Source organism: Lygodium microphyllum, chromosome 10, assembly GCF_053477565.2.
Source record: "Lygodium microphyllum isolate KBCC chromosome 10, Lygodium_microphyllum_v1.1.10, whole genome shotgun sequence".
NCBI lineage: Eukaryota > Viridiplantae > Streptophyta > Polypodiopsida > Schizaeales > Lygodiaceae > Lygodium > Lygodium microphyllum.
In genome coordinates this window covers 112,479,510-112,494,081 of record NC_141144.1, presented here as the reverse complement: position 1 = coordinate 112,494,081, position 14,572 = coordinate 112,479,510, and the positions used below count along the sequence as shown (strand labels likewise).

Genomic DNA, 14,572 nt, shown 5'->3' with positions numbered 1-14,572 from the left:
ACATAAAGCTGCGGATCGGCCTTGGAGCGCCGATAGTCCAACTTCGACTGAAGAAACGAGTTAATATTCTCGTTCCATGCACATGGAGCCTACTTGAGGCCATACAAGGCCTTCTTCAACTCTAAGGACGGGGTGCTCCTCACCCCCCTCTGTAGCCGGAACTTCTACGAACCGCACATCTCGGCTCATATAGAGTTCCCGCTTGGCGGGATCAAACAGACGATAACCTTGGGACTGGGAGTTGTAGCCAACAAAAACCTATCGTCGGGAAGCTGCCTCAAACTTGTCACGCTACGTCTTCAAGATGTGCACATAGGCATCACACCCAAAGATCCGGAAATAAGAGACATTAGGCTTAGTCCCAAAGTAGGCCTCAAAAAGGTGTCATCCTGTCAATGGCTGAAGTGGGAGATCAATTGAGGATGTGAATTGCAGTAGCTACGGCCTTGGCCCACAAAAACCGAGGTGTCTGTCAGTGCTCCATCATGGTGCGCACCATCTCGATCACACTTCGGTTCTTCTGCTCCAAAATGCCATTCTCTTGAGGAGTGTTGGAGTTAGCAAACTCCTGGTGAATGCCCTTATCTACACAAAAACGAGCAAACTCATTAGAGATAAATACACTGACCTTGTCTGAACGCAAGGTCTTTAGTCGCTAGCCAGATCAGTTCTCCTCAAAGAGAGGCCAATCCTTGAAGTGAGAGAAAGCCTCTGACTTCAATGTCAAGAAATAGCCCCATGTCATCCTGTTGTAGTCATATACAATCAACATGAAGTACAAGCTCCCCTTCAGGGACTCGGTCCTCATCGGGCCACAAAGATCCGTAGATACAAGCTCCATAGGGAAAGTAGACCACCGTGAAGCTTTGTTGGGAATCGCATCCCGATGCAGTTTCCTATGAATGCAGGAGCCACATGTCTGATGGCTCACCACTATGTCTGGTAAACCTTGGACAAATGATCCTCGCGACGCCTTCCGAAGGTACTCATAGTTCAAGTGGCCAAACCGTGCATGCCATAGCTCGGAGGAGAGGGGAGAAAAAGAGGGGTAAGAGCTATAGAAGACTTCAATTTGTAGATGTCATTCTCCTCATACCCTTACCATGCAGAGAGAACCTTCCTCGATCCACGATCAAGGACTCGAACAGCATCACTGTCAAACTCCACCAAGAGACCAAGAGAACAAATCTTATGGACCGAAAGTAAATGATACCCCAAGCTTGGCACATGCAACACCTTGGAAATGTGGATACCACCACGTCCATCTAGAATCAACTGCATCTCTCCCTGCGCAGAAATAGACACAGAAGAGCAATCTCCAATGAGAATTTACCCACGCAAGGGTCGCAAATGGGCAACACCAAACGCAAGGAGTCATGCGCCATGAGGCACCACGGTCCACGGTCCACGATCCACTCTCAAGCCTGGGGAGCTGTTATTGCAGCATTAGAAGTCTTCAATGTAGAGTCCTCAATGACTGCTAAGTGTAGAAAAGCAGCTAATGAAGATGCAGCCACTGCTCCAAAATCCTTCATATCCTTCTTCTCGATGTTCTTCTTGTCTTTGTCGGGGCAATCCTACTTCCAATGACCGGTCTTACCACAAATATGGCAAGTCAATTCCTTCTCCTTATCCTTCTTGGATTTATTGTCCTCCTCCTTCTTCTTTTGGTCCTTCCCCTTCTTCTGAGAGGCTTGACCAACCAATGCCTCCGATTTGGAGCATTGTTTCCCTTCAACTGTTCCTCTTGGTCCAAGACCATAGGAACCAACTCTTCCCATTGAAGAGTCCACTCCCGCCCTGATGCAAGAAGAGCAGAATAAAAGGTACCGAATCGTGGTGGCAACTGGGACAATAAAGTGATCGCCATATCTTCGGAGGAAATAGGCTTCCCCGCATTATGAACCTGCATCTGAAGCTACCGAAGCTTGTTGATGTGTTCCCAAAGCGAAGAAGACTTATTCACGGATAAGGTCCATATCTACACCTCCAAAGAAACCCTCTTCATCAGGGTCATCCGGTTATAATTGAGCTCTAGCCATATCTCTCGAGCCATTGTCTAGTGCTCGATGTGAGCTATCACGGCTGTGGTGCAAGACAAAAAAAGAAAAGAACGAATCCTAGCATTCAATTTGTCCCAATGAGATTGGGCCTTGGTCAATTCCGCACGAGCATTGAAAAAGAGTTTGAACTCATCTCTTACCGAGGACTTGTTAATCTCCTCCATCACAAGCTCCGTCAAATCATAAGACTCCAAAATGGCCAACATCATTACCCGCCAAATGTGGTAATTGTCACCATCAAGCTTCTGATCTGATGGAAGAGCCGGTAGGACAGGCACCTTCCTATCCATGATCGCCTGGAACTCCAAATCAGTCTCTGTGGACATGTTAACCTGCAATGCCTGCACAAACGCAAAATCAGCCCCCTCTGACTATGTAAACGCAGCTTGTTAGGGCTGTTTCCTCCTCTTTCCGAACCTTCTTTAACCACCGGAGGCGATGAAAAGGTGAAATCTATAGTAGAAGGCCTAAAACACAGCATTCCTCCCCTTCAAACAACAATAACCTGTAGCAAATTCACCAGCTGGACTCCTTTCCCGCACACCCACACTCGCTTCAGTCTTGTTCCGATGCGCAGCCCTCCACCTCGCCCTCGAATGCTGAAAACGCAACCTCCTCTTCATGTAGGTTCTTCAATCAGTCCGTCCGATTTCACCGCTCTAATACCATGTTAGAGTGCAGCGATGTGGAAGCGGTGGACAAAGACTGAGAGAGTGAACACAGAGAGAAGAGAGAGAGAGAGAGAGAGAGAGAGAGAGAGAGAGAGAAAAGAAGACTGTGTAACGCAGAAAATCTGCAGTGTAGCATGTTGTATAGAAGTGTAGAAATATACACGAGTGCAAAGAATATTCGCGTGTGTCTCCGCCTTGAGAACCTCGATCTTCATCAGCCCGCGCACTGTCAGTCTTAGCAGACCAACTCTATCATATGTCAAATCAGAATATGTCCCAGTGCTGGACCAATCTGCAATAAATAGCAGAAAATATCACAAAAAATAGGTAGAAAACAGGTCAGCTGCAATTAATGCAACCGACTGCCCAGAAACCTATCCGACTGTCACGAGGATGTGAAAATTTGATGCTTTGCTTATGTTTAATTGACATTTGATTAAAGGATTAATCAAATGTGCAATTAAAAGATGCACATGTGAGATGCAAGCTACTTTCTCACAGTTGAAGACCAAAGGACCCTATGAAAAAGATGGGTGTCAAAGGCAAAAGTTGTAACAAGTTACACTTGCTAGATTCTAGGTGAATTTTGGTGTCAATTTGCCCCTAGGACCCTTAATTGGCCATTAAGTGTCAGTGGTGACACTAGGGACTAGGCATTAATTAATGGATTAATGCTTGTCCAAGGGTCAATTAATGCATGGGACCACTTTGGGTTGCAAATGGCCTAGTCAATTAATTTTTGGATGGGCAAGCTCAATTTTCTGGGCATGGATTAAGGGCTGAATTAATTTTTAGAATTAATTAATTTTGAAAAAAAAAAGAAAATTGCTGAAAATGGATTAAGAAAGCTGCCACTTGGCAAAACTTTCCCATGCAAGTGGGGAAAAGGCTAAATAGGGCTGAAGGGAGAGTAAAATCTCGTTTTTTCATTTTGGAGCTCTTGGAAAGAGGTGTTGGACAGTTGCTGCCAGCTTTTGGGGCCATTTCCCAGCCATTGGAGACCATTTTGGTGATGGAGATTGCATATTCTTGACCTTGGGAAGCTGACAATTGCTGCTGATGCACTTTCTCTTAAAGATCACAGTCTCTGATACTCCTATTGTTGTTGGTGCATCCGTTTGGCGCTGGTACAGGAGGGCAACAGCTGATTTTGATCAGTTCTTCGCGGCAAATCTCAAATTTTTTCTCTCTCTACAGCATTCTCTCATCTCCTTCAGCCTATGCTCAGCCATTCTCAGCAATTCTCAGCCATTCGGAGGAGATCTCAGCCATTTTTGGTGGGCTGATCTGTAATTTTTGCAGTAAACCCTAATTCACAACACAAATTAGGGTTTAGCAGCCACCTTGGGATCCATGCCAGAGATTGAAGGCTCAAGGGACTGAAATCAGCAGCTGATAATTGAAGATTATCAAGGGATTTCAGGAGCCAGCCCATGCCCAATTGATTTGGGGCAGCATGTGGCCAACCAAGGGTCAAATTGGAGAAGAAGTCCTGGGTGAAACAAGGGGCAAATGACCCAAAAGGTTTACTGGACATTTATGACAGCAAGAGCGATTGGTTAGCAAGAGGAGATTGAAGAATCTCAAGTTGTACTCCTTCCAATTGAATGAAAGCTAAAGAAATACCGCAAGGGGTGTCAATTTTGGGCCAACAGGGTGTCTATTGTCCAAGAATGTTATGGTAAAGTGTGTATTTCATTTTATGTGCATTTATTTATTGCTGTAATTAACTCTTAAATCAGGTTATCACCACCCATTCCAAGAAGGAAGGCTGGTTACACCGACTGCTGCTGTGCCACATGGCACCTGTCTGACTGTGCTGACGTGGCTCCTCTGCGCTGTCTGTATTGCTGATGTGGCCAGGGAATGACTCTCTAACACCATTAACTTCTATGTTTCGAAACCTAGTTTGTTGTTGTAGCAAAGAGGAGCCTTGCCTATTGTTTTCCAACTGGACCAAGCCCCCTTGTAATTGTGAGAGTGCGCTATGGAAGAGGAAATACGAACATGGAGGGGGAGAGAGAGAGAAAGCAGAAAATAAGGAAGAGAAATCTGCACTGACTGAAATGAATGCTGAGTACAAACGGGAAGGCGGAAGGAGACGGATGAGTCCCTGCACGCAACCCACAGCGTCAGTGATGGCACCAGATCAGGCTGATGATGATGGCAGCACCACCACGGGAAAGGAGTGTCGGAATTTGCAAGAAGACAAGTGATCAAGTGGGGAGGGGGGCTGTGTATAAATAGGCAAAAGGACAAACCCTAAAAATGCCCTAAAATGGGCGCCCCACATCAGTGACCAAAAAAGTGGCCGGGCAGCCAGTGGCGGGGCAGCTAGTGGCTGCCCACTAAAAAAGGCCAAAAAGAAATGCACATCCTAAGACAGCCAGTCGAGAGTGACTAGCCTCCCCCATCATAACACATGACAAACATGCAGAGCTCCTAATGTCCTCGTCTGACTCAGACTGAGTCTCACAGGCAGGAGATGACAAGGCATGACAAACATGACTGCTAACACCCCCTCTTAGATCCTGGATGTGGCTGAAGGCCGAAGAAGAAATAGATCCCGGGGTGGCAAGAGAAATGCCAATGTCGATGAAGTCCGTCGATGTAGACTGCCGCTAAAGGAGCTCCTCACGATCCTGGGAATCCCCCTCTAAAACACTAGGGGCCAGGGAATCCACAGCCGCATCACCGAGATCATCCCCCGCTAAAAGGGATGGGGGGTACGAGGGAACCACCGGAGGAGAAGGTGGAGGATGGGAAGGAACCTGTGGAATAGAAGGTGCACAAGCGGAAACGGGTGTAGCAATAGACTGCCGCGGAGAACCCTGCATCAAAGAAGGGGAATGGAGCCTGTAAAGCCTGCTCTTCTGTCAACCTGTAGATAAGACAACTCCTGTAAAAGAATCCTCAATAACAACAGCATACTCGGTGAAGATCACTCGTGTGCCAAGCCTCGTAAGGCCATAAACTGGGAGGAGAAGAAGGCCCAAATCCAGAACATGTAGGGCCTGTGAAAAGGAGCTCGAAGGTCGGTCGGTAAACAAAGGCAATGTGCCAACACCACTAATAGGCACCGAGAAAATGTCACCAACGGTGACTGAACCCTCTGATGGATGGAGATCCTGTAACAAATCACCTCGGGGAGTCATATGACTCGAAGCACCACTGTCCACTAACCAAGGCTGCGCAAAAGACACTGCACCCACGGAAGAAGGATCCTCCTCCAAAGCATGGATATGAAGGAACACTGACTCATGGGTAACAGCTGGTGTAGAGGTAGAAGAAGGCTCCGATGTAGATCCACCCTTCGCTCCCGGACGAAGGTGAGGGTACTTCTTCCAACATTTCTCCTCGGGATGTGTCCCTTTTCCACAGTGTGGGCACTTCGGTCTCTCTGAATCTGAGTCAGAGCCTGAAGAACTATCCTTCTTCTTAGCCTTTGACGTCTTCTTCTTCTTCTGTCCTCCCGAACCTGCAACAAAGGCTCTAGTGGATTCGGATCCACTAGCACTGACCTCTCTGAGTTGCTCGTCATGCTCCAAGACAAGCAGCGATAGCTCCTCCCATAGAAGCTTCTCACGGGTCCTCGATGTAAGAAGGCTGGTGTAGAAGACATCAAATTGAGGCGATGGCAGCTGAGTCAAGAGAATCATAGCCATGTCTTCAGAAGATAACGTCCGACCGAGGGATACAAGCTCATCCCTCATATCCTGTAATCTGTTGATGTGGTCCTTCATGGAAGGACTATCATCAATAGCGAGCATCCACAACTTCTTTTCGAGAGATATCCGATGGACAGACGTCTTCTGTTGATAGAGAGACACGAGCTTTCTCCACACGTCTGCTGCAGTCTTCAAACTGTGAACATGAACAAGGACAGAATCCTGCAAACTCAGAAAGAGGAAAGATCTGGCTCTAGAATTGAGTCGATCCCATAAGGCTACACGATCCATAGAAGTCCCATCTACGGGATCCACCTTAGGCCGGGGAATAGAAACAGAAACAAGCTCCCAAAGATCGAAGGAGTCCAAGATACACTCCACCTTGCAGGACCATAGAGAAAAGTTGGAGCCATCCAACCGGTCCTCTTTGGGCAGCTGAGGAAGTACAGGTACCTGTACAGGGGGTACCAAAGGCTGCATCTTCGGCCCACTGGAAGAGGCTCGCCAAGATACATGAATAGAAGGGGGATGGGAAAGAGAAATAGACTCCAGACAACGGTCCTCATGATAGAAATCACGCCTCCGTTCAGATGAGTGTCGAGACAAAAGCTCGTCATCTAAGTCAACAAAGCCCGTAAACTGATGAGAAGACATCTTCCAATCTGCAAAACACCAAACACCAACGAAAACTTTGCCGATGCCGAATAATGACCAGCAGTATGGTCACCAATCACCAAAACGCAGGCAGGGGAGGCCTACAAACACCTGGAGTTGCAAAACGCAAGGTTGTCTGATGAATAGCACCAAGACAGAAGCCGTCAGCACCAAAACGCAGCCTGGGAGTAGGTCGCCAGCAGGGGAAGAGCCGCCTGGAGATAAAACAACAGCCAGATCAGCAAAGCGCAGCCTGGAGGAGTGTCGCCCAACTATAGGAGTGGCCGCCCTGATGAAAACGATCCCAAAAAGAGGTTGTTGATGACGTGGCAGCCTCTGGAGGGGGCGCCTGCAGCAAACACAAGGATGGTGACCTCCTGGAAGGGCCGCCTTGGCTGTTGGGGAAGAGACCAACAGCAAACGCAAAGATTTGGGTGATCTCCTGCGTAAATCTCAGCTCCGTGTACTCTCCTTCGGCTCTGATACCATGTGAGAGTGCGCTGCAGAAGAGAAAATTCGAACACGGAGGGAGAGAGAGAGAGAGAGAAAGCAAAAAATAAGGAAGAGAAATCTGCACTGACTGAAATGAATGCTGAGTACAAAAGGGAAGGCGGAAGGAGACTGATCAATCCCTGCACACAGCCCACAATGTCAGTAAGGGCACCAGATCAGGCTGATGATGATGGCAGCACCACCACGGGGGAGAAGGAGTGTCGGAATCTGCAAGAAGACAAGTGATCAAGTGGGGAGGGGGGCTGCCTATAAATAGGCAAAAGGACAAACCCTAAAAATGCCCTAAAATGGGCACAAACCCTAAAAATGCCCTAAAATGGGCGCCCCACATCAGTGACCAAAAAAGTGGCCGGGCAGCCAGTGGCTGCCCACTAAAAGAGGCTAAAAAGAAATGCACATCCTAAGACAGCCATTCGAGAGTGACTAGCCTCTCCCATCATAACACATGACAGACATGTCAGAGCTCCTAATGTCCTCGTCTGACTCAGACTGAGGCTCACAGGCAGGAGATGACAAGGCATGACAAACATGACTGCTAACAGTAATAAACCAACTTGACTACTAGGGTTTGCCTTGGATCAAGATACACTCATCAGCCAAGTATCAAATGATGCTACTTATAGCAGTGTTGATGATTTCAAAACCAGAATCCACATTTGCAATTTAGTGCACACTGTAGTGTATGTCAGCCTACAGTATTTTCTTTGTTGGTTAGACTTGGTAAGATATATTTTCACAATAATTTATGGACTTCTTTCCTGCCAAAGCATGAAATGTAGTGTGGCTTGGTATACAGAAAAGGCAATTCTATGTATATAAAAACAAATCGAAGATGACTTACCAGTTTCAAATAGTAAGGCTCTGCTGAAGTTCGTTTGTTCATCAATTCTGCACCTTCCAGAATCTGGGAATTGTTTTAAGTGACATTAGAGATCCTTACTTTCAGCAAACCTAACAAAATCATCCACAAATTTTATATAGATAGGAAGGAAGCAGAAGAAAGGGGAGATGAGGGTGGGAGGGAAAAGCAAAGTTGCTTACATCAACAAGGCACGTCCCACACATGCCACGTCCCTCACAATTCATCATTTTGCCCTACAATCATCAACATCACACAAATCATGTCACAAAGTTTACTACAACATCATGTTCATAATAACTAGGACATAATCAAGGAAAGAGAGTTCAAGTCTCACAAAAGGTCCATATAGCTCAATTTGATTCTCCAGCATAACATCTCGTAGCAGTTTCTCCCCACTTACAGCAGTGCAATATTGTGGTCCTGGAATCGGTTCATTTTCTCCTGGGCGATTATCAGGCTGCTCAGAATAACAGACATGAGCAAGGGAAAGGAAGTCGGGAAAATGAAAAACGGAGAAAATAGTTCAAACAATGTCTACAAAGAAGAAACTGGTACTCTAAAGTGCACAAGGCCCAGTGAGCATTTCAGATCCACTGAATCTAATTTCAATTAGGTTGTAGTTGACTAGCGCATAATTTCAAGCCAAAGAAAAGAACCACTGGGTATGCATGCATGGCATATTACAAAGCTGCTGAAAGTGCCCTGGATCAGAATATAGCAGATCAACTGAAAATCAGTGCTAGCATGGCAAGCACAAGTTCCCAAACAGTGAGCTTATCCAATGCTGTGAAATTGTTAAGATACTATTAGGATTCTTGTGAGGGACTGACAATCATGCTATGTAAACTCGGAGCCACCACAGACTCCATGCCCATCTGCAAAGCCTTTCTAAAATCTAGTGAGCATCATGTCAGGAACGCACACTCAGAAACATCTACAACTGGCTACCTGTTCTGGACTGCCAATTCACAATTCACTTGCTCAAACTATTCACAATATCATGTGTAGATGCATATGAGAGACTGGTGGACAGATGATCTACTAGGCCCATTGGTGACACTAAGATTCCCCTGACTAGTTTGATCCCCAGAGCATAATTTACATGTAAGAGGACAAATACAAGCACTCAGAAACACAATCATGTCATTGCATTACACGTTGCACATCCTCAACCACTCAGAAACACGGTCATGTCATTGCACTATAAATTGCACATCCTCAACCACTCAGAAACACAGTCACACCATTGCACTATAAATTGCACATTCTCAACCACTCGGAAACATGCACTATATATTGCACTGTCTCATGTGAGAATCTTTGCCAGTACAGTGACACAATACGGTGACGTTCCTAGTGTAGTCCGTTGAAGGGTAATAAATGCGTACACCCATGGAAGCAGCCCTAGTATAGAGGCAATCCCAATGCCATGAAAGTTTCTCTGCGGTGGCTCAGAGTCCAGACTAACGATTTACAAGTAAAAGATATAAGACATGCTTAGGATTTGAAAAAAATGAAGCTTACAGCGATGAACTCGAGATGGATAAGGGGTGCCTGACGAGGCGGCGTCGGCACCGGGATGGCAGCTGAAGAGGAGGAGGCTGCTTCCTGTGAGTACGACAATGAAGAAGACGAAGAAGGAGCAGGAGAAGACGAGGACAGCGAAGCCTGTACTCTAGAAATGCATCTGCAGCTGTTATTCGGCACCTTGAGAGAAGCAAGCCGCGGTGAAGACGAGGATGTGGATGTCTGCTGACCTTCGGAGACGCGAAGTGCTACGGCCGCACTGATCGCAACGGTAGTAGCAGCAGCAGTCGCCATGGCTGCGATTTTTGGCTCTCGAGGACACTTCTCTGGGATATTTTCTCTGAGTGATAAATCTTATTTCATGTAATATCTATCTAATCTGTATCTACTTATCATTTTGGGTGGAGGTTCGGTATTTCCATCTACTTATCATTTTGGCTTTGGCTGGAGATTCGGTATCTTCCGAACCTCCATTTCTTTTCCCGAGCTTACTTTTGAATCCCAAGTCTGTTTTTGAATTTTGAATTGCATGTATGCAAGGTTGTGGGAGGTTAACGTGGCTTTAATACCCCACGATCTCTTTCTCTCATGATTAGTGAGAGACATCTATATCACATATTTTTTATCTCTCTTTTCGATTGCTTGGTTGCAAGGTGGAATTCTCTGAAGTAGAGCACGCTTCACGCTTGGAATTGCAAAATTCTCTGGAGTAGAGAAGCACGCTTCACGCTTGGAATTGCAGAATTCTCTGGAGTAGAGGAGCACGCTTCACGCTTGGAATTGCCTGCAGGGGAGCCAGCTCGCTCAGGTGCAAGAGTCTCTCTCTCTCTCTCTCTCTCTCTCTCTCTCTCTCTCATTATTATTAGTTGATTATTATTGTTATATCTAATTATTATGTTATGTTGATGTTAATGTCATGTTATTATTGTTAATGTTATGTTATGTTAATATTAATAGTTATCAATAGTTAATGTTATTTAATTAAGTTTAAGTTTATAAGTTTTATTAGTTTTTAGTTTATTGTTATCTATCTAATTAGTTTGCTTATATTGTTATCTAATTAGTTTATTAGTTTACTAACTATCTAATTAGTTTTTTATTGTTATCTATCTAATTAGTTTATTTATTAGATTAGATTATTAGATTAGATAACATGACTATTTTATTAGATAACATGAAATTGTTTTATTAGTTTATCTAATCTAAATAATTAATAATTATGAATTATGATTATGATATGATATGATATGATGATTATAATTATGATATGATGATTATGATTATGACTATTTTATTAGATAACATGAAATTGTTTTATTAGTTTATCTAATCTAAATAATTAATAATTATGAATTATGATTATGATATGATATGATGATTATAATTATGATATGATGATTATGATTATGACTATTTTATTATGTTTATTGTTATCTAACTAACTAATTAGTATTATTAGTTTATCTAATTAGTTTATTTTTTATATATTAGATTGGATTATTAGATTAGATAACATGACTATTTTATTATTATTGTTTTTGTTTTTGTTTATTGTTAATAATCATGTTAATTAATAATTAATGATTAATGATAATGATGAAATTGTTTTACTGGTTTATTAGTTTACTAATTTATTGTTAATGTTAATGTTAATTAATAATTAATGATCAATGATAATGATGAAATTGTTTTATTAGTTTATTAGTTTTATTAGTTTATTGTTATCTAATTATCTAATTATGATTATGATTATTTTATTATTGTTGTTGTTTATTGTTATTATTGTTGTTTTTTATTTAGATATTATTAGTTTATATATATGTATATATATATAATGTAAATAATAAAATAGTAAAAATAACATCTAATTAGTTTATATGATGAATGATGATGATGATGATGTTTAGATTAAGATAAGATTTAGATATTGTTTTATTAGTTTATTATTATTAGTTACTTTATTATTGTTTAGATAAATATTATTAGTTTATATGTATCTAAATCTAAATAATAATAATAATAATAATGTCTAATTAGTTTATATGATGAATGATGATGATGTTTAGATTAAGATAAGATTTAGATATTGTTTTATTAGTTTATTTTTAGTTTATAGTTTATAGTTTATCTATTGTCTATCGTGGTATTATTTTAGTTTACTGTTGTTGTTTTTGTTAATTGTTAATTGTTAATGTTAATGATAATGATGAAATTGTTTTATTATTGTTATTATCTAATTAGTTTATTGTTATCTAACTAGCTAATTAGTATCTAATCTAACTAACTAATTAGTTTATTAGTTTATTGTTATCTATTATCGTCTCGCTTATATCTTACTTGGAAGTGCTTGGACCAATGTTTTTTTTGTGATGATGTATGCTTCCTTTTTGTGAAGCTTATATTGGTTTTAATGTAACGATGCGATACCTCTTTCTTGAGGTTCGATCTGCATAAAGAATTATCATGTCTTGCAATGTGGATACAACGTTTTTTATTTTTGTAGTGTAGCGCACGCGAGAGTAATATTCTCTAATTGTAATATTCACCTCTCTCTCTCTCTCTCTCTCTCTCTCTCTCTCTCTCTCTCTCTCTCTCTCTCTCTCTCTCTCTCTCTCTCTCACTCACTCTCTCTCTCTGTCTCTCTCTTCAACATTTGGATGAAGGTTATGATCTATTGTTGTCTCGCTTATGAAGATATTGAAATGCTTGGGCCACTGCTTTTTTTGTGATAATGTGCGCTATCTTTTTTTGTAACGAGACTGGATTGAGTAAATTGTATTGGGTATCTACAGTGTGGTGTGATGTCTCTTTCTTGACGCTTGATATTCATTTTTATGGTGTAATGCATGTGAGTAATATTCTCTCTCTCTCTCTCTCTCTCTCTCTCTCTCTCTCTCTCTCTCTCTCTCTCTCTCTCTCTCTCTCTCTCTCTCTCTCTCTCTCCAGTGTTTGGTTCAATTTATTGGGGATGATGCATTCTTCTCTCTTTTAAAGAGTTTGTAAACATTGATCTATAGTTTATTTATACATATAATTATTATGTTTTGCAATCTAGAAAGAAAACTTCATTCATTTTTGCAATGTAGTACGTATCAAAGAGTAATATTTTTGCAATGTAGTACGTATCAAAGAATAATATTTTCTGTAAAATACGTTTCAATGTCTAGGAACTTGCTATGGATTGGAATAAGTTTGTGTATTCTTTCTCTTTTCAAGAGTTTGTAAATATTAAATACATTTTTATTTTTAAGTATATTGCCTCTTTATTGAGGTTTGATCTATAGAAATACTTATTAGATCTTGCAATCTATAGAGAATAGTTCATTGATTTAAGAATCCTAACGTTTTTTAGTTTATTGCGCATTCATGTTGAAGAGTGATGTTTGGGTTTGAGTTATAGGTTGGGGGATCACGCCCCGGTTGGGTATAGCCTTTTTTTTTGTCTTTGGGTTAGATATATCTAATTGTATAGAATATATAAAAATATATGATGATTCTAATTTTGACTACTATTGTTCCTTGCACATAGGAGGATTGTGTTGATTTAAATTGTCGTAGTATTTTGGATTATGTGATTCTAGATTGATTCTACTTTTAAGTCTTTTTGAGAATACTAATCCCAATCAAGTCTCTCCTTGCAAGAATGCATGTTTTCTCTTGATGTGTAGGCTTTGTGAGAATCCAAACAATATGGGATTAAATAATCAGAGAACTAGCAGCAGGGATTATGTGTTGCGTATTCATAGGCATAGACTCAACTCTACACGATATAGACGATGACAGATTGCAAGGCTTAGGGCTCAAATGGCAAGACATGACCGGAGGGGGTATAAAGAGATGTGTTCTACTATAGTTGAGTGCCGGAACGTTTTGCAAGGAGGGGCCCTAAATCATGATAGCTTGATTCGTGAGGGACTTCACAGCTTCATTGAGCTGCAATTTGCTAATGATTATAATTGTGATGCTGAAAATCACCAAAACTTAGGAAATGTTGTGATTAATGAGTCATGTGTCAATAATGCACCAATCTTTGGTGCTCGAAATGGAGGTTTTTGCTCCATTTTACATGCTTTGCCTGCAATGGATATTCATCCTGCAACTATAATATTGCTATTTCAAGACTCGATTGTGCATTCCATGGGGAGTCTTTCTGAGATGTGTGAGCGATGTTCGGCTAAATTGTGGAGATGTGAGGCTCAAGTTCAGGGGTCAGTTTTGTTTGGTAAACATTGTTGTCGAAATGGAAAAGTAATAATGCCACAGTTGCAATATCCACCACAACTATTGCATGATTTGTTGCATGGTATGCATCCTTAAAGCAGAGTATTTAAAAATAATATACGAGCATATAATAGTGCTCTTGCATTTGTGTCGCTTGGTGTCAATGTTGATGAGCTTTTGCTTGTTGTGGGAAATTCTTATACCTTTAGATTGCATGGCTCCATTTATCATCATATAGGCTCTTTGATTCCTAATGTGCAACGACAGGAAAGGCCAAGATTTGCACAACTTTATGTTTATGATATTGAGCACGAGTTATCTAATCGGTTGGATGTTATGCCTAATTTATTGCCAAACTTGCTTGGGGAGCTTCAGTCTATGATGCATCAACAC

The 14,572-nt window shown here is 41.8% G+C and overlaps 1 protein-coding gene across 1 annotated transcript in view; it reads right to left on the bottom strand.

The window, feature by feature from the left end:
* The window catches only part of LOC148030447 (photosynthetic NDH subunit of subcomplex B 3, chloroplastic-like), a 35,529-nt gene extending 25,193 nt beyond the window's left edge, over window positions 1-10,336 (bottom strand). The window contains exons 1-4 of the mRNA XM_087686758.1: window positions 9,956-10,336; window positions 8,766-8,888; window positions 8,611-8,664; window positions 8,411-8,473 (exon numbers count right to left, since the gene is read on the bottom strand). Coding sequence (XP_087542884.1) covers window positions 8,411-8,473; window positions 8,611-8,664; window positions 8,766-8,888; window positions 9,956-10,252 — 537 coding nt within the window. The 5' untranslated portion in view covers window positions 10,253-10,336. The remainder of the gene's footprint in view (window positions 1-8,410; window positions 8,474-8,610; window positions 8,665-8,765; window positions 8,889-9,955) is intronic.
* Window positions 10,337-14,572: the final 4,236 nt, after the last annotated feature.